The 18692-nt window shown below is 36.7% G+C and overlaps 1 protein-coding gene and 1 long non-coding RNA gene across 2 annotated transcripts; both read right to left on the reverse strand.

Moving 5' to 3' along the window:
* Positions 1–273: 273 nt before the first annotated feature.
* LOC144450446 (uncharacterized) lies at positions 274–2634 on the reverse strand. The gene is made up of 3 exons (XR_013482244.1): positions 2538–2634; positions 1844–2033; positions 274–525 (listed from the first exon to the last, which is right to left on the reverse strand). It is a non-coding gene; the product is annotated as an uncharacterized LOC144450446 (long non-coding RNA).
* A 3053-nt stretch (positions 2635–5687) lies between these two features.
* On the reverse strand, positions 5688–10534 carry LOC144450570 (caspase-8-like). Its single transcript, XM_078141213.1, has 2 exons — positions 10240–10534; positions 5688–6334 (listed from the first exon to the last, which is right to left on the reverse strand). Exons 1-2 carry the CDS (start codon positions 10532–10534, stop codon positions 5688–5690), a joined length of 942 nt encoding a protein of 313 aa, XP_077997339.1.
* Positions 10535–18692: the final 8158 nt, after the last annotated feature.

Raw genomic sequence — 18692 nt, forward strand, 5'->3', positions numbered from 1 at the left:
TAAAATAAAAAATTGTTAGCCAATAATAAACACAACATACTTTTGATAAGTTGAAAGCATTTGACTGCAAACAGTTAATCTTGTATCAAATCTGAATTCATGTACCTCAAGCTGTTGACCCCTTTTCCAGTTGAAATAACGAATTGGGGGCTGAAAAATACAACATTATGTTGTCTGGCTTAAACTATAACTCATAAACGATCCGATGACGTAATTTATTTTAAAATGTTGAGGAACATCATACTATGTAATCAACTGTTGAAGCAATGCCAGAAGACAATGGTAATGTTATAGAATACATGCATCGACATTATATTATACTGAAAAGTGGTTGTATTGAAGTAATTTCACTTGAGTAAAAAGCTTATAAACTCAGCTTGTGCTACTTTAATTCTATGAAAGTCTTCTGATTGGAACCAGTTATTTGTTCATCAATTCTACTCTCCAGTGTTGTCTTTGGTTATTTCAGCCTGTCTTTCCATTCGTTCTTTCCTTCCTTCCTTCAGCATGGTTTCTTTTCCTTCGCTGGAATGAATAACGAGACAGAAAAGAGTGTTTACTATAGGGTAAAGGATATAAAACACAAACTTTTATGTTTTACAGTAATTTATACAAGGATCTAAGGAAAGCATTAGTGGATAAAATAATTACTTCAATGCCAAACTTTAGTCATATGGACATTTACGAAAAACTATGCCATTCAAGTTTAAAATTTCCCATTGATACCGGAAACCTTCTACACCACGAAGCACCACGAAGCAAGAAAACCTTTATTCATAATTAAAACGTATGTGATATTTATTTATTTATGTATTTTGAAATTTTCTTTTGTGTCCTATAAGCCAGAGGGCCGGACGTGGCCCTTCTGTTTGTAATTTTTGTATATATAATTTGAATAAGTCCACATAGGACACCTTAATAAACAATAACATAACATAACATAACATAACTTAACATAACATAACATAACATATACACATCATCATCTCTCCGTCACTTCAATGGTGGATAATGTCAAGGGTAACAAGGTGTGACACATATCATGACCATTTTTCTGCCAATGTAATATTCAAACTTAATGATCGTGGTTATATTTAGACTTGATGTCTAAAATGTTGACTAGTATCTACGTCTACCATATACATATTTATGTATATTGACAACTTAGCACTAAAGGTGTATGTGCCAAAATTAGCGCCACATACGGACCTGGAACTGTTCCAAACAGTTTCCTATCTGCATCGATGTTGTTAACATGGTACAAACTAAGTTTATAAGGTTTTCATTCACAAGTACAAATAATTAAATGGAACCACATTCCAGTATATAACATTACATTTGTCTTCTGACATTGTTAGAAGAGTTGATTGCTGTATAGTATGGTTTTCGTGAACATTTTTGATACGTATGATAAATTACGTGATCGGACAGTTTATAGGTTATATCTTAATACCAGGTTTGAGTTCAGTCAATTGCGAGTGGTTAAGTGTGCTCCAATCAGTAAGTTCACTACTGTGAGTACCTTTTAATTATACAGTAACAATACGCCTATATTTGACACACGTTTGCCCCTTTAAACAGAGCACGACAGTTTAGTGATAATTCTTCACCTGGCATGTAGATCAAAGTTGTATCTCTGACTTTCAATACAGCAACACTAATCCTTGAGATGTCCTATAGAATATGTAGCTGAAAATGAACAAAGCAAATGTCCAAACTATTGTAGAGAACGAAGACTGACAGACTATACATTGCTTTATATATATATATGCTTACATTTCAATTGAAATTTTAGTCGCACGAGTATTTAGATTATCACAAACTATTTTGTGAAACGTCTTACTTTATTTCTGCAATGTTGACGGCCTTTCTAGATCTGTCCAAGTTAGCCCCTCTTAATTGGAGGCTAGTTCGGCGGCGACTTTTGGTGCTAGCACCTTCATGGACAAACAGCGTTAGAAGAAGACCAAGAACGAGGAATAGGACGAACAGTTTCTTCTCCATTTTTAAATACCACCAATGGTTTCTTTTCTCTGAAATATTTAAAGTACATGATATATTTTTTTTTAAATACACATTTTTTATTTTGTAAAATCCAAAGTTTACATACAATGATTGACTTTAAAGTGTCCATATTGGTGGGTATTTGGTACTTATTTTGGATATTCATTTATAAACAAAATTTCATTTATCATGGCTTCCTACCTGAAAAATCAACTTGCGAGCAAAGAGCTAAAAGAAATTGTAAAATTTTTGTTATTGTACAAACATTTCACACATTTATTAACCTTTCGTAATTTATTGAGTTACAAACGAAGAGTTGTTATATGTTGTTTCACATTCATTTGTCAAGTAGGAAGCCATAATAACTTTATTTCACAAGTTTATAAAAACCAATTTATCATATGTATAAAAAATTTTCATGAAATCCATACTTTTGCAATCCACTTTCATAACAAGTTAAATACGCTGTCATCATCCATACGGACATGAGCCTATCAAAAAGGAAAGACATTTGAACAATGTTTCTAAATTACCTGCAGTACAGTTACGGTGAGATTCGTACGTAACCAAACGTTGAGTGTTGCTGTCTTCGTCGTTAGGCCAGCAGTCTATGTTTGACTGTTCTACCGTTCTGCCGTTGGCCTTAATTGTTATACATAGGAGGAGGTCCGTTGTGACTCGATCGACTCACCTTATTATTTTGAGCCAATAGTTAACTGGATTAGAAATGACAGACAAGCAAAAATAATAGTTTTTACACAATATAATGAGCACTATGATTGGCTGAGGCTATACGTGAATTGACGCATCGACATGGTGTGTCCCTTTTCACCACCTCAATGAGGGAAATGACATGCGTGAAAAGGTCGGCCACCTATTGTACTATTGTACATGTAATCATAAACAGTAGTAGTACATCTACTGTCTATGATGTAATGGTATCCTCCTGGTACTGTTGAACTGTAGTACACTGATGGTGGAACGCATGCGCAAAACAGTGTGAATGAAAATACGTCACAGTATTCTCTCGCACCTTGCGTACTGATTTTTGTCGATGGGCAGCTTTCCAACAGTGCCCCTAGTGGCCAAACTATATCATATTTTGACTTTCTAACGTACCAGCATGCCTTTTATATTGCAGCTGTTAGAATCAATCCCAATATTTACCAACACTATATTGTATTGTACAGCCCTATTTTAGAGGAAATATTTGTTTGGTGATTATAAACTACTATACCTGACTAGGACACGCAAATAGTCTTGGTACCTCCAATGAGTGAATCTAACAATAGATTTTTGTTTTTGTGAAGTCAGTCTTGTACAGAATCTGCGTCTTGTCAGATATAACTTATGAGGATCGCTGAAATTTAAATTTCAAACCTGGAACCATAAACTGGGCTTCAAGTTTCCTCCAAACCATATCTCAGATCACCGGTCCAAGTCTAAGCTGGTCCCAATAGTACTAGTAGTGTCTACATTGCTGAACGTTGGAATCGACAAAAATAAAGAAAAACAATGGACGCTATCAACTTGAAGACAGGGTAAACACAAGTGAGTTAGCAGGCTGCAGGCATTTCTTGGGTTTAGAAAAACAAAGCAACAGTTGTCACTATTACTGCATCGTGCGACCTCTCCAAATAAAGTTCTAAAAGTTGGCAAGAATAGCGTTGACTACTGTTCACTAATTATGCTAATTAACAAACGTCGTTTTCCACTACGTTCCACCACTTAGATTTTCCTACACTTTTGATACGAAATTCAGCATAAAATTTTGAACAAGATTCACTGAAAAATTATTTCTTTTGCAATTAATGATGTCTAGGTTAGGCGTAAATTTTCACCTGATTGACTGAATTAGTTCACTAGGCAGCTCATCAGTGGGTGACGTGCTACATGGGAAGTAAACAAAAAGGTGGGGAGCTCCACACAATGTATTGTGTACATGAAAAGCATTCCCCGGTTTCTCTTGCACAAATTTATCTTGACATGTACAGCACAAGCTTCAGAGTTTTGTATATCACACGAAGCGAAATAGACCTGTTGCCGGGTCCAAGATGCAGTGTGCGTCTCTCCATACAATGCCATGTATTGTGTACGCGCTGAGGGGTTTGCAAAAGGATGGTTGTCACCTGACCATACCCTGGGTTTACCTGTAAAGTCACTATCTATCATTGGTGGCGTTTAGTCCTTGTTCAATCGTTTAGTCTTTGATTTCAATAATCTTCATCACAGCAATTTTTATTTTCAGAAATACAGAACTTTAAAATATAATACATTGAAATATACTGTTCACATGGTGATATTCTGCTGGCAGCATGGTATATCAGACACAAATTAAACACACAATAAAACTCATACTTTATGAAAATAAATAATAAAACAGTTCAAACTTAAAATCAAAAACAAATGAAATCTCGATGGTCCAGTAACACTCAACTCAAAGGGTTTCCAGGCAGAGAACTATCAGGTCGGCAAACATACAATATGCATGGATGCGGGAATCTAAGCCATACGTCTATAAAGAAAGGTTATATATCTCATTTTGCTTTACCGAAAGAGTTACAACGAACTAGCTAAAACATCGTCGCAATTAAGATTTGTTGCAATGTTTAAAATCTGGACTGATTCACTTTTTCATATCACTATACTAACTAGCAAGTTAGAAGAAGCGACACAAATGCCCTGTACTTTAATATTCAAACACTTAAATGTGTTGTCGTTGTTACCATTTTGTTGTTGTTGTTGTTGTTGTTGTTGTTGTTGTTGTTGTTGCTGTTTACTTTTTGATATATCATTAGCATTTTACAAAACTGGGTTGTTAACAATACAACGTATCCGACCCACAGAAAATTTATCAAAAAATGGGGGCGCTGCTCTTCTACGAGGTCGCCCAGACGCTCGCTTGGGGAGGTCTCGTAGAGCCTCCAGCGGCGAGAGTCTGGCTATTAAACCGATACAACTCTAGCTGTTATTGGAGTATTATTTTTTTCTATCAAACAACTGAACATTGTCAAAATTCCAATAACTCGATTAGATAGTGTACAAATGTTCTCCCTTAGTACAATAACAGTTTTAAATCAGAATTAGACAACTCTATATAGCCAACTGGTACACAAGGGTGAGGAGTAGGGGAAAATAATAAACTCGAGCTCGGTCATCAGTACCGGCGTCCACTCACAACGTGTCTTGTTTGGCACTGAGTTGGGCGACGGTATTAAGTCCTTCGAAGTAGTACAGTTATTACTCACACAAAGCAATCGGCATGTTGTAAATATAACATCACTGCGAATTTTGATGACACAATGACTTCTGTAAAGTACACGTATATGAAACACTGTACTTTGTTTTAGCTCAGACCATTCCATTAATAATCTCGGGTTGACCAAAAGAAAGCACAGGTCTACCGTTGAGGGCGTGTTGCCGTAAACCCAAACAATTGATTCTGTGAGCCGTAAAAACACGGGCGTAAAACAAATCTAAAATGGCAGAAAATACATTTTGCACAAACCTTTAAAAGGAAAAACTGTTATTAAAAGAGTAAGTTGCTCATTTGTGTATAAAGTAACTCACAAATTTGTTATTAGTTGCTGCTTGGCTGTATCAAGCAGAATTTGTGAACAGTAAGCTACAAGGCGCTGTATTCCATTTTTGGTTGTCGCAGGTCCCAAGTAGTCGCACATTAGTTATAAAGTTAGAGATTTCCTCAATGTTGATTCCACAGTCAAACTCATTCTACATCCTTCTACTCGGCGATGTTTTAAGCTATGCTTCACGTGTTCCAACAGGTTTACCACGTTGTGATCATGTGACCATGAATCCAGCCTATCAGCGAGTGTCATTATAAAGTTAGTTTGGACAGGCGGGTCAAGTTTGCCTTTGTACGTGCAGTTCGCAATAAAGAAGTCAAAATCGTTTGGCAAGATAGTTTCGGCATCTTGAAGTTCTTCCCCGAGACTAACCTCGCACAAAGAATTCATACAATAGCCGGAAAAAGTTACTTGGATTTTTTCGTTCCTTGCCAGCACGTTTTCGGCAACGACTTTTGGTCCTGAGTATGTCTCAGTGAAGAACAGTTTTGGTTTGTTTCCCAAAGATGGCGATCGTCTACCATTGAAGTTACCGACAAATTCTTGTAGGCTGACAGCGATACCGTCACTACCGTACACGTGACTCGGTGTACCACGTGACAGAATACAGCAAATAAAAGCGTCGTATTGTCGATGGTCCTTGCTGCAGTAAATGTCCGATTTACTCATCAGTTGTTCGGCAGTGAGGTCCGGATAGACACACACGATATATCCTAGTCGTCGAAATACATCTCGTAGATGATCTGAAACAAAACACAAAACAAACAAAAAAATGCGTAAATAACCTTTTATGAGTATGTACGTAAGTGTGTGTATGTGTGTCTGTGAGAGAGAAAGAGAGAAAGAGAGGCAGACAGACAGACAGACAGACAGACAGACAGACAGACAGACAGACAGACAGACAGAGTGCGTGAGTGAGTGAGTTAGTGAGTGAGTGAGTGAGTGAGTGAGTGAGTGAGTGAGTGAGTGAGTGAGAGAGATAGAGTAAGAGAAAGAGAGTAAGAGAGAATGTGCGCGTGTGCATGCATGTGTCTTTTGTTACCTAGCAACGTATTGACAGCTCCAGTAAAATGACATATGTTGTGTTACGTTTCGTCCTAAATATTTGCTATATTGTCTATAGTTTGCCTTACATTGTTATAATGGGCGAAATCAATAGTTCAATGTAGGATAAAAACAAAATTATTTAATTAGACCTTAGACCCCACCCCCACCCCCTTCTAACTAAATTGGCCAAAATTAACAACTGTTCCAGACAGCACAGTCAATTTCAAATAAGTTTGTGTGTAGTGGCTAGTATGTAGTGCTATGGATACAAAGTAAGGAGGTAGTGAGGGGAAAAAATAATAACAATTTAATTGATCGATACATAATGTATTTTACTGCCATGCACTTACAACGAAATTTTTTTCCATTTCTAAAATTGATATTTTTAAAGAAATATTTGTATTGAGAGGTACAAACCAGTAGCATTTAAAGTAAAATCGCTTTTGTAATATGAAAGCTAAAAAATACAACCCACCCCACCTCACTGTCACCGCACCCCCACCTCACCCCCATCCCCATCCCTCCCCCACCCTCACCCCATCCCCACCACCACCTCAAACAGAAAAAAATGATAATTAGTTTTTTATCTTACGTTGAACTATTGATCTTGCCCCTAAGAAAACCCACGTAAAGGTACATTTGTAAATTTACCGTTAGTACAGTAATTATAATTAATCTCAACCAGCATTTGTTGCAGGTGATTACGTCATAATTTCTCTTAACAATCAATCTTCATTTGAAAATTATTACACACTTTGTGTTGCATGATTGGTGTGTTATTGTCAAATTATTACTTAAATTAGTTATTAAATCATCACTAACCAACGTCTCTCTATGACGTCATAAAATCCTGTGGTCTAGGTGGGACCGGAAATACCCGAAAACTCTCGAAGTAAATCCGAAGAGAACTGACTGAAAAATAGTCTTTTTAAGATGTTTGCAGACGCTTTTTTAAAGTTTTAAAACCAGTATACATTTCACAAACATGTCGTCTAGCAAAATAGCAATAGTGAATGTGAGCATTTTGAATCACCTTTAAAGTAGCAATATGGATGGAGACTAAATATTCATTTTGGATTTTTAATTTACAAAATAATTTCATCATGGCTTCCTACTTGGAAAATCACTGTGAAATAAGTCTGTTTTAATAACTCAATACATTGCAAAAACCCATTTTCCAAATGTGCAAAAAGTTTGTTATTGTACGTACAATAACAAACATTTTACACGTTTATTAATCTTTTGTTGACAATTATTGAGTTACAAGCAAGGACATGACATATGTTGTTTCACGTTGATATTTCAAGTAGGAAGCCATGATAAAATTGTTTTATAAATTAAAAATCCAAAATAAATACCAAATCCTCATCCACATGTCCACTGCTAAGCGGTGAATGTTTCTTCTTAGTTGTCCACTCTCAAATATGAAATAAAAATTTTAAAAGTCCCGGGCCCTGTCAATAAAAAAACTGCAGAAACAAGCGTAAAATGCACTTAAATATATTCAATACAACGTGCGATGCGAAACTAGTGGAAGGGTCAGGCTCACATATACTCTACTCTCCAAGTCATTTATTTGCTGTAGAAAAAAACATCGTCGCATGCATTTAAAGAGAAAGAAAATATATACTCTCGCAAAACTGATACGTCGTTTAAACACATTAGTGTCTATAAAAAGCCCAACATACACAATTGGTGTGATTATGTACAGTTTGTTGTTCCCTGTGATGGCATGGTTGTCATGGTAACTGACAATAAATAATACGTGTTCAGTAAAATGCTTCACATTCGTACAGGAAATGATGTTATTAGATTCGTCGTCCTACAAGAAATATCAATCATAGGCGAAAAACGTGTCATGAAATCCAAATGACTAATTTTTCTTTTTAAAAGCTGTTCAAATATACTCCACATTTATTACTATTCGTCCGATTGATTAAAAATAAAATTTCCATTAACACCGTTTCCGCTAGCATTAAAAACTGTCATTTGCTTAGCAAATAGCGTGTTAAATAAGAAATCTTTCTTGTCGTCATAATATGCCATTTGAGAATGTTACTTTCACTAAATGGCAATTGTCCACGTGGAAAGGCATATATTGAACTTCCTCCCCTAGTTATTTGAATTTTTACATCGAATTCGTATTGCGGAAATGAGAAGAATGGCATGTAATTGGACACATGCTAAGGTGATGTCATCTTGAAATTTGACACTTTCGTGACCCAGAGGTCAAATGCAGGTCAAATGCATGCTACATATCGTATTTTTTGGGGCATTGCTTACATGTAATTATGAAGAATACACATCGTCGGACAGGAAGGGGCAAATCAAGATCAAAATTATCGTATGACTATAGCTTGCAACATCAAAATATTTTAAAAGTATGCCCAAGTCCAGATTCAGGAATTATCTCCCACCTGTAATCTTTTATCCATAAAAACAACAGTTACACCTGATTCATTCGTCACGATTGTCACAAAACTAAAACTGTGTTTATGTTTGTGTATATTAACGAAAATTAATCACATGCTCTCACATTTGCAGGGCCTGAATATTTTAAGTTAATCCTGGTTATTTTGGAAGAATAAGGTATGACTTTTTATAAACTCTTGAAAGCATGTTTTGCCGTATATACCGTTTCAGCTGCTATTGTGGGTAGAAAATGCGTTCCTTATAGTTGACAGGAAAATAATTATGTGCGCCAGCGACTAGTATTATGCTTTTAGTTTCATCCATTATTCAAAACACTCATGATGTAATTCATTACGACACTTTCCTGTAACAAATGTCTCTTTAAATTCAAAATTATGTTTTACTACTTATTTCATTGATATGCTCGCACGCAACTAAATCTAACGAGATTGGGTCTCATGTTCGTGTTGCTGTTGTTCTTTTTCGTTTTGGTCCAGATTTAATTTGAGTTGAAATACAATGATAAACGCAAGGTTGAAACACTCAACAGAAATCAATTTGAGCGGGAACATTGCCAGACGACAACCTCTCTGATGATGTGTTCCAAGATTTTAATTTATTTTAGAAAATATCAGGAAAAATATCGATCGACGGCAAATTTGAAAAGGAAACATTCCAAAATATTGATTAATTTTACCGGAAAAATGTAAGCAGACGGCAAGAAAACGTAATAAAAACATATCAATTACACTAGAATATTGGCAGACGACAAGTAAGATGAAATATTCTAAAATTACCATTGTATGAATGAGTAGGAAGTTATCATGCATTCCCGGACATCAACTAATTTGACCGGAAAATTGTCAGTAAACGGTAAAATGTGATTAAAAACAAGTTGATTTATTTAGGCGGGAAACATTTGCAGACGATGAGATTTAAGTATTCAAAAATATCAATTGATTTGAGTTTGAAAAATTTCTAGTAATAAGAGAGGTTATGTTGATTAGTTTAGGCGGGAAAACTGGCAGACGACGAGGTAGGAGAATTCAAAAGATAAAACATTATTTTAGTTGGAACATACTTATGTGCTAAGTTAGTAGCCTTCTTGGTAAGAAGTACCGTCTACAGAGGATAAATAACAACAATTTTTTTTTAAATGGTGTATATTTTTGCAATTTCAAATACTCACCGACTTGAGCCTTGACATTTGGCCTATCTTTTAGTTGTACACTTCCATCGTTACCGCTACTATTGAAATGTTCATTTGCTATGATAACAGCAAATCCATGGGTACTGGACTGCATGCTATACCTTGATACTAGGCTGTTGCTCTCGTATCTTCTTAAATATGCACTGAATATGCTTTCACCTGCTTTTCGTTTACTCCTGACGACTCCGAGTCCATCACCAGGCTCCCCAGGAGTCCCTCCATTGGATTCACCATTGGTATGGTACTCCTTAGCGCCGTTAAAATTATTCTGCATTATCGTGACCTGTCAAAATAGGTAGCCAAAGTATTTATGCATGCTAATGCTAAAGTCATTTTCGCCAATCCTGTGTCACGTGACCTTTCTAAATCAGAACTATATACGCGGCTCCGCCTTGTTGTTTATCTTTCCACCGGTGTCTATTGTACTTATGCCCGACAAGTTCACAGGATGGCAGGATTAGTCCATCTCACCCTTGCTAGACTAGATTAAGATAAAGTACACACTGTCTCACCCCTTGCCACGCTAGGTGATGATAATAACTGAGATAAAAGTGTACACATTCGGGTGAGGACACACACAGCATGCAGTGTTCACGGCGAAGAAATAAGCCATACAACATTCACAAGCCCTGATATGACTGAACAACGAGATGTGTCTTATATTATATAGTGTAGCTCATCTGAAGATCTGTGTAAAATTCTTTTTTTTAAATGTTTACCGTTTCTTTTGAATGGTAACAGTTGTGCCCTTCATCCTTAAACCCTTACTGTGCAGTCACTACTCCATTCATGGTACAGTAGTATGACTTATTTTTAATACTACTCGCCACAACTATTTTTCTCCGTAATTAAGTTCTCCTCGTAATTTTGGCAAATTATTTTGGTCCGGGTCGTACTCTTGCATTTCATTCTTGAGACCATGGAGGCTCCCCTTCTATACTTCCATGTGCAGGCATATGGTTTCTGACTTTGCCGGACTGGTTTTACTTGAACTACAAAGGTCAACCCAATTCACACCTTCTAAGTCCCCCTTTGTCTTACACTATCCAATACTGATAAGACTTCAGCGGCAACTCAGACAAGGAGGTGGTTATAACCCGCTACACAAACTTTAATATTAGCTCCGGTAGAGGACTGCTAATCCCGTACATGTCAAACAATGTGTCAACATTATGACAGATAAAGGGCATAAACAGAGATTAACAAACCTGGCTTAGAAGAGGCCTGCCGTTCACTGCTGGAGCGAGAAACGATGTTTTAGATATGCAAATTTTACAACTCTATTCAACAGAGGTCGCGCGATACAGTTTTGTAAAAATGACTTTTCTCGGTTCCCTAAAACATAAATAAATGTTGCTAACTTTGATGAAACCAGTCTCACCTTTGTTCCCCTTTTAAGAATCGATAATCTGTGTGTGTTTGTGGTGTCAGCACCTAAGGTACACTCTTTGCCTTCTGTACAATAAAGATCACACTTTGACCGGTCGTAATTGGCAAAATCCCGTGCCAAATTACCTCTGCTGTGGGTACTAATCTATTCTGTGGACTTAGCTAGGTAAGAATTTAAGCCTACATAAACGACACGTTGGAATGTTGAACCTATGTGTTATCATTGTAATTGCAGATTCCTGCAGAATTTGAAAGCAAGTGATTTTTTCAATATCATTATTGTAATCTCCAAATCACAGATTAATCGTCACAACTACGTCATTCATAGCCATGTTGTCAATGTTGTCGCCATGGCTACTTTCCTATTTCATGTACATATATGTTGATGCGTCTCTTGTAAAGGCAACCCTAATTATGTTTTATGTTTCTCGCCCTTATACATTAAAATTGTCAATCGAGTGAAATGGAAAATAAAGAAAAAACAAAATAAAACTGAAACACTGAGTAGTAAGTAGTTTGTTTACATGTTGGCAATGCTTCCAATTCCTAATCGTACATTTAATCGACTGCATGGCTTAGAAAAGGCAATTGAAATCAAGATACTATGGAACAGTACGCATTCACAGTTCCGAATTTCACCTATATAAAATGACAATTTTCGCCCCAGCACATGGTTGTGGTGTCTTTACTATATCATTATTGACGGTGTGTTAAAACCAGGCCATTCGTTCGGGCTTTTTTTTTTTTGTTTTGGGTTTGTTTGTTTTTTTTGTTTTTTTTGGTGTGTTTTTGGGGGGGTTTTTTGTTTGTTGTTGTTGTTGTTGTTGTTGTTGTTGTTGTTGTTTTGGGGGGTTTTTTTGGGGGAGGGGGGCAATATGGGATCTGCATGTCATGAGAAACAGGAAATGTATAAAGAAGGCCATTTTAAGTACGCTTTTGAAAACCGTGGCAAATCCCAGTCGCTAACTCTTCATCGCTGTTTCAATTGAATTGGCCATTACAACTCGATTCTACTTCATTAATTAGTCAAATCACAGTTCCAATTGCAAGGTGGAGTGACTGATAAAATATTGAAATTTCTGACATGGCCGTTACAATTGTAAGTGCAATTTATCTGTATGTATGCGCATACGTGTTGAATAAATGTCAACCCCTTCTTTACACATATGTTAAATTTATATGTAAAATCCTGCTTTTTCCTCATTTTTTGCAAGTTGAAAATACATAAACCCTTTTCTGAAAACAGTTCAATCCTTAGAATTAATAAGTGAATTACTTGTTTACAAGTTGCTAATGGTATTATTGATGTCATTGTTAGAAACTGTTCTGAGCCTACGATCAACGATTTCTGGTCAAATTGTAATGGTCACACGAGTATGACTGCCAACCGTGTTAAACTGCTATGGATGTTAAAATTACTGCAGTCGGACTTTAGCGCAAGACGAATCGTTATTTTTACACAACTTGAATAGTTCAATTTCGACGTGGCGAATTCAGCTCTAAACCATATAAAGATATGTTAAAGCAATATAAACTATTCCCGACCTTAGAGACTAGTTTCCTGAAAGCAAAATTATTCTGATCTCTCAATATCCTCACGAAGACTTATTCGTGTCCTCTTGGCTTAAATAAAAGAATTTGTGGGACTTACCGTCTTGTTTTGAAGGAAAATTTACAATCTTAATTTTTCCATAGAGATAACATAGTATTCAGCGGCCATATTGGATTCTAAAATGGCTTAAAATGTGATACTACATGTATTCTGACCCCTATTTCAAAAATTTGTACTGTGACCTCTGATAGTTTTTCTTAGTTTTAACTGAGAACTGTTTGAATTTTCGTGGACAAAGAAAAACTAAAAATTTAAGATTTCACTCCTGGGTGTATACGAGCCTAAGGGCATTCTGAGAAGCAAAGACCCGTTCAATCAGTACTGAAGTATGTGATGCGTACATAGATTTGGTGTTCAATAGAAGTCGCACTAATGCCTACTCTGTCGTTCACTATGATATTAGTTGATAATCTGATGCAACCCACAGTGCCTAACTTCATAAGCTTTGGTGTCCCTAAAGACTTTCTCATTGTTATTGTAAGCATTAGTCTATCTACATTTACTTGAATGACAACAACTCTTCAATTAGTTTGGTTTATTCAGGGATCAACCGTCATTCCTTTTTACATTCTTTGGCTTTTGAACCTCGTAAGATACCCAAGCCTTGCATAAACAACATTTTATGTAACTAAACTGGAAAAAAAGCAAATGAAATAAAATGTGATACCATTACAGTTTTTGAATTTGCCCAAGAAGGTTATGGTGGAAAAAAAATACATTTCAATTTGTTCTGGTGGTGGTGGTGGTGGTGGTGGTGCTGGTGGTGGTGGTGCTGCTGCTGCTGCTGTTGTTGTTGTTGTTGTTGTTGTTGTTGTTGTTGTTGTTGTTGTTGTTGTTGTTGTTCTTAAAGTTGTTGACGTTGTTGTTAACGTTGTTGTAGCCGCAGTGGTTGTTATTGCTCAATACAACATACAGTACTAGTTCTTTTCACATTTCAAATTTGCAATGCAGGTTGAATGGGGACAGTGCACATTGTTGCCTCACGATCATCTCCGAAACTGAACGACCCATATAGTCAATAATCGGTCCAACTATGCAATGCATTTGATCAGGTGCAGACCACCTGTTAAAAACACGTCCTGTTATACTCCCATGCCTACGGCAGTGCAAAGCTAAGTGCACGACAACAATCTTATAATGTAAGAAGTGAATTAAGTCAAACAAGTGCCTGTTATTTGGATCACATGTATTCTGACCCCAAAGCACTACTCAGTAGGCAGTTATACTTATTGAGGCGCTTCAGTGTGGCATTAAGAAACTCTGAGCGGTGTTTTAATACTAAGAACAGACCATATATTTGTTTTGAAGGTCGATGCAGGTGGAATAAGGAGGGGGCATATACTTAGGAGGTGGCCATTGTAGGGAGGGAACGAGAACTCATCGTAACAGGTGCCGACGTTAAGAAGGCCAAACGATGATATGAGGTTATTATATTAATAGCCAGTACACACACACACACACCCACACACACACACACACACACACACACATACATACATACATACATACATACATACATACATACATACATACATACATACATACATACATACATACATACATACATACAAATCAAAATTTCAAAATATAAATCAGAATTCTACATTATGTTTTCCTGCTATTGGAATGATACTTGACACTGAAATAACACCACAACTATGTTGTAACTTTTATGACCAAAGCAAAGACTATAACCGTAACCTGGGTAACAAGAAACAAGCTATACACTGGCGATGCAACAAACACCTTACATGCTCATACAAGTAAAGAGATTGCTGACATATATTCTTTGTGTCGCATTTTATCAACAAAATGACAGAGTTTGTGATAATTCCCCCGGGCAAATCCCACTTCGTGTCTATGTCTAACAAGTGTATATATATGGTGTTCGTACTTTTGCGAGTACATGACCAGACGGGGTCCTGATCGATCGATTGAGTTGAGTTAATATATGATCGGTTTATCATCTCCAAAACAACTTTTCAAGTGTTTGATTATGCCAATCGTAGATATGAAAACATCAATAATGAAAAAGACTGCACACAAATTGCATACAAACTGCTTATTTTATTGTTACCAAAGTACAGTTAGGACTAACAAGAAATTAACCGGTGAAATATTGTGATAATGTTGAAATTTAGCCAGCCTCGCAAAATGGGCTTTCAAATCGAGTAATGGGTCGCAGACTATCGATTCTCGTTTTCTTGTCTTCCTCGCGGCGAAAATAATTCTATACCTAGCCTTCTCGAGAGTTTACGTCAAGGACTTATCTTTTCCCCGGAGGCCAGTTTACCATTACCTACACACAAAAAATCACCCAGCATCGTACGAGGTGAATCTGTCCGTTCCTGGTATGGTCAACAGAAAGCATATTATAAATTAAGTACATAGTCGTCTTCAGACATAACATTTGTCATACACCGAAAGTTTGCTCTTTGCTTACCTGTGTTCCGAGTCAGCAAGCGTGTCAGATACAAATGTTCACTGATGTACAACGTCGTGAGGTCCGGTGCATTGACAGCCAATTTGACGAACTACGTGCCACCTGCTACAGGGACTGGTGACTATTGAGAAATGCGCACTGAATACCCTATTCACGGCGTGCTCCTTTCTGTGTGTCCAACGGAGTAACTTTTTGGCACGTTCTTATCGACCCGTCTGCCGTTATCAAGTGTTTTTCGTCCCTTATCAGTACATTGGTGTTCTGTTATAGACTTCTTGATGAAAAGGCTCTCTGTGCTGTTACCATGGCAATATGAAATAATCGAAGTTGGGTACGTGAAGGTGAGTCAGGTCGTACTTGTTGTGTCAAAGTTGACGAATTGTAATCCCCTTGATGGCGATTTAAATCAAAAATTGTGTCGGATCTACGGCTGTTGTATACAGCAACGAAGTCGGGACATTGGTATGTCACGCCCCCTGGTGTCAATCATGTGAACATGTCTTTTCTCACCAGCTATCAAATTGTCCCTGAGACCCACCAGCATCAATGTACATGATGACTTCTCTCATTTCCAAATGTAACAGTTTTATTGAATGACCTAGAATATAGTGAGGACCTGCAGCTCAGAATACATACCACATATGTTTGAATAGACTGGTGCATTTATAACATGCGTCTCAGTTTAGTCATATCCATAGTATACTGCCTCGCCAATTTTCAAAGTAAATATTTTTTCAAAGTAAACATTTATATCAGAAGACAAATGATATAAATATTGATCAATTGCGGCTCACTGTAACAAACAGAATAATCACAGACAGACAAAGACTTTTGCGAAAATGTCAAGTTCCCCCCTTGTATTTAATTCCCGAAAAAGTTAGAAATGCTTGTGGTTTTTTTTTTTTAAAATCATCACATGATGGACCAAGTATTTTCCTCTGATGACCTCATGGTCACTGCACCAATCAATGGCGACTGCGCATTAACCTTCGCTGTTTGTTTAAATGTCCTCTGCAGTGCGTAAAAAGAGCCGTGAATTATTTCTGAAGGCAGGTAGTAACTTTTAGTATCGTAATAATTAGAGGTAATTACATCCATGTCTGTATCGGTAATCAATAATCGTTATTCGGAGCGTTGAATACTTTGTCGCGGTCACATCCAAAGGAATGTTGTCAAACCTGACTCGGTGTTTTGTATTTTGCAATAAAAAACATTGATATCGATTCGCAGAACAATAATTACTATGTGTAATACTAAACTAAAGATTAGTTTGTAAGGATATTGGTGAATTTGATATTGTAAACAACTAACCAGTAAACGTACAGTGAATTTCACAATACCATGCAGCTTTTCTGTTTCATACAATGCAGAAAGCCAACAAGAAACTCCATATGACACACTTCAATAGCAAGATCGCAGTTTTGCTACATTTAGTCTAAATGAAATAAACCATTTATGTCACATGATTACAACTCCATGCAGACATTCGGGCGCTAATGTTTTTCTTAGTATCAAACATCCGATGAAGGCCGCGTAAAATGTCATTTGCGGTGTTCATTTGTTGTCTGGAATTATAGTGTAGTTCATGTCACTTGTAGACAAAATGTAGCAAGAAACTGTAATCATTCAATTTTCTTATCTTAAAGTGTAGCATGTCCAGTTTCTTCCTGGTTTCTGCGTAAAGTTGTATCGAACAGAAAAGCTGCACGGTATTATGAAATTCGTTGTACTACTGAGTGGATACAACTGGTACGTATTGGTATTTACATATTTCTTTTCATAAAATTCTTGACGAAGGTATAAATCACAACAATAGAGAATATAGAAAATGAGGTCCTCGCGTTTCTTGTCACATTTATTGCCAAAATAAGGTCGGATGTTGGAAACTTCGTCTGCGTATATTTTGGGTAGTATATCATTCAAACTCGCAGACGGATCAATTTAACCCTTATCCCACCATGGCCACTATATTTTACATTGACTCCATATGAAGAGACTAGAGTTAATCATGTGTATGTCTGTCTGTGTGTCTATCTGACAGGCCTCCCATGTATGTATGTATGTATGTATGTATGTATGTATGTATGTATGTATGTGTGTGTGTGTATGTATGTATGTATGTAATATGTATGTATGTATGTATGTATGTATGTATGTATGTATGTATGTATGTATGTATGTGTGTGTGTGTGTGTGTGTGTATGTATGTATGTATGTATGTATGTATGTATGTATATTGCGGTGGGTTGAGTTGTGTTTCGATGTGCTGCGTTCTGTTGCGTTACGTGGTGTTGTGTTTTGTATTCTACCTGCACTAATAAGCGTTGTACTGTGATGTGGTTACAATAGCAATACTCACTCGATGGCACTTGTAAACCAGTCGATCACTCGTCAAAGAAATTGATGAGGTGTGACATATAGGTCAAAGGTCAACTCGATATAAGACTGACTAGACTCATGACAAGTACACGACGTGTCAAACTTTGCACCTACTTCGTGTTTTACATCATTCGTTCGGTTAGACTTTACGAGATAAATCGTAACAAAAAAACTTCAACGTTGAATTTCAAGGGTCCTGCATATCATGGTGACCACATCAGAACTCTCCGACACACACGCACACACACACACACACACACACACACACACACACACACACACACACACACACACACACACATATTTGACTGTATACATTTTCAACATGCAGCTTCAAGTTAGTTTCTAGTCGAGAATGATTTTTTATTCATCATTTACATATACATATTATTACAAAAATACTAATCCCATTTTTATGAAATATTCAATTTTCATATTATTTTTGAATTGTAAAGTATATCGATGACAACACTTTGATATCTCTACCTATCTTTATAGGAAGCTTTTATAAATGTCCATATAAGTGATAGTTTTAAGAGAGAGAGAGAGAGAGAGAGAGAGAGAGAGAGAGAGAGAGAGAGAGAGAGAGAGAGAGAGAGAGAGAGAGAG

This window comes from Glandiceps talaboti, chromosome 20 (genome assembly GCF_964340395.1).
Source record: "Glandiceps talaboti chromosome 20, keGlaTala1.1, whole genome shotgun sequence".
Classification (NCBI taxonomy): domain Eukaryota; kingdom Metazoa; phylum Hemichordata; class Enteropneusta; family Spengelidae; genus Glandiceps; species Glandiceps talaboti.

Coding starts and splice junctions, on each gene's coding strand:
- LOC144450570 (XM_078141213.1), bottom strand. CDS start 10,534: ATGCAGAATAATTTTAACGGCGCTAAGGAGTACCATACCAATGGTGAA. Junction 6,335..10,239: donor AAATGTCAAGGCTCAAGTCG/GTGAGTATTTGA, acceptor GTTTTGTTTCAG/ATCATCTACGAGATGTATTT.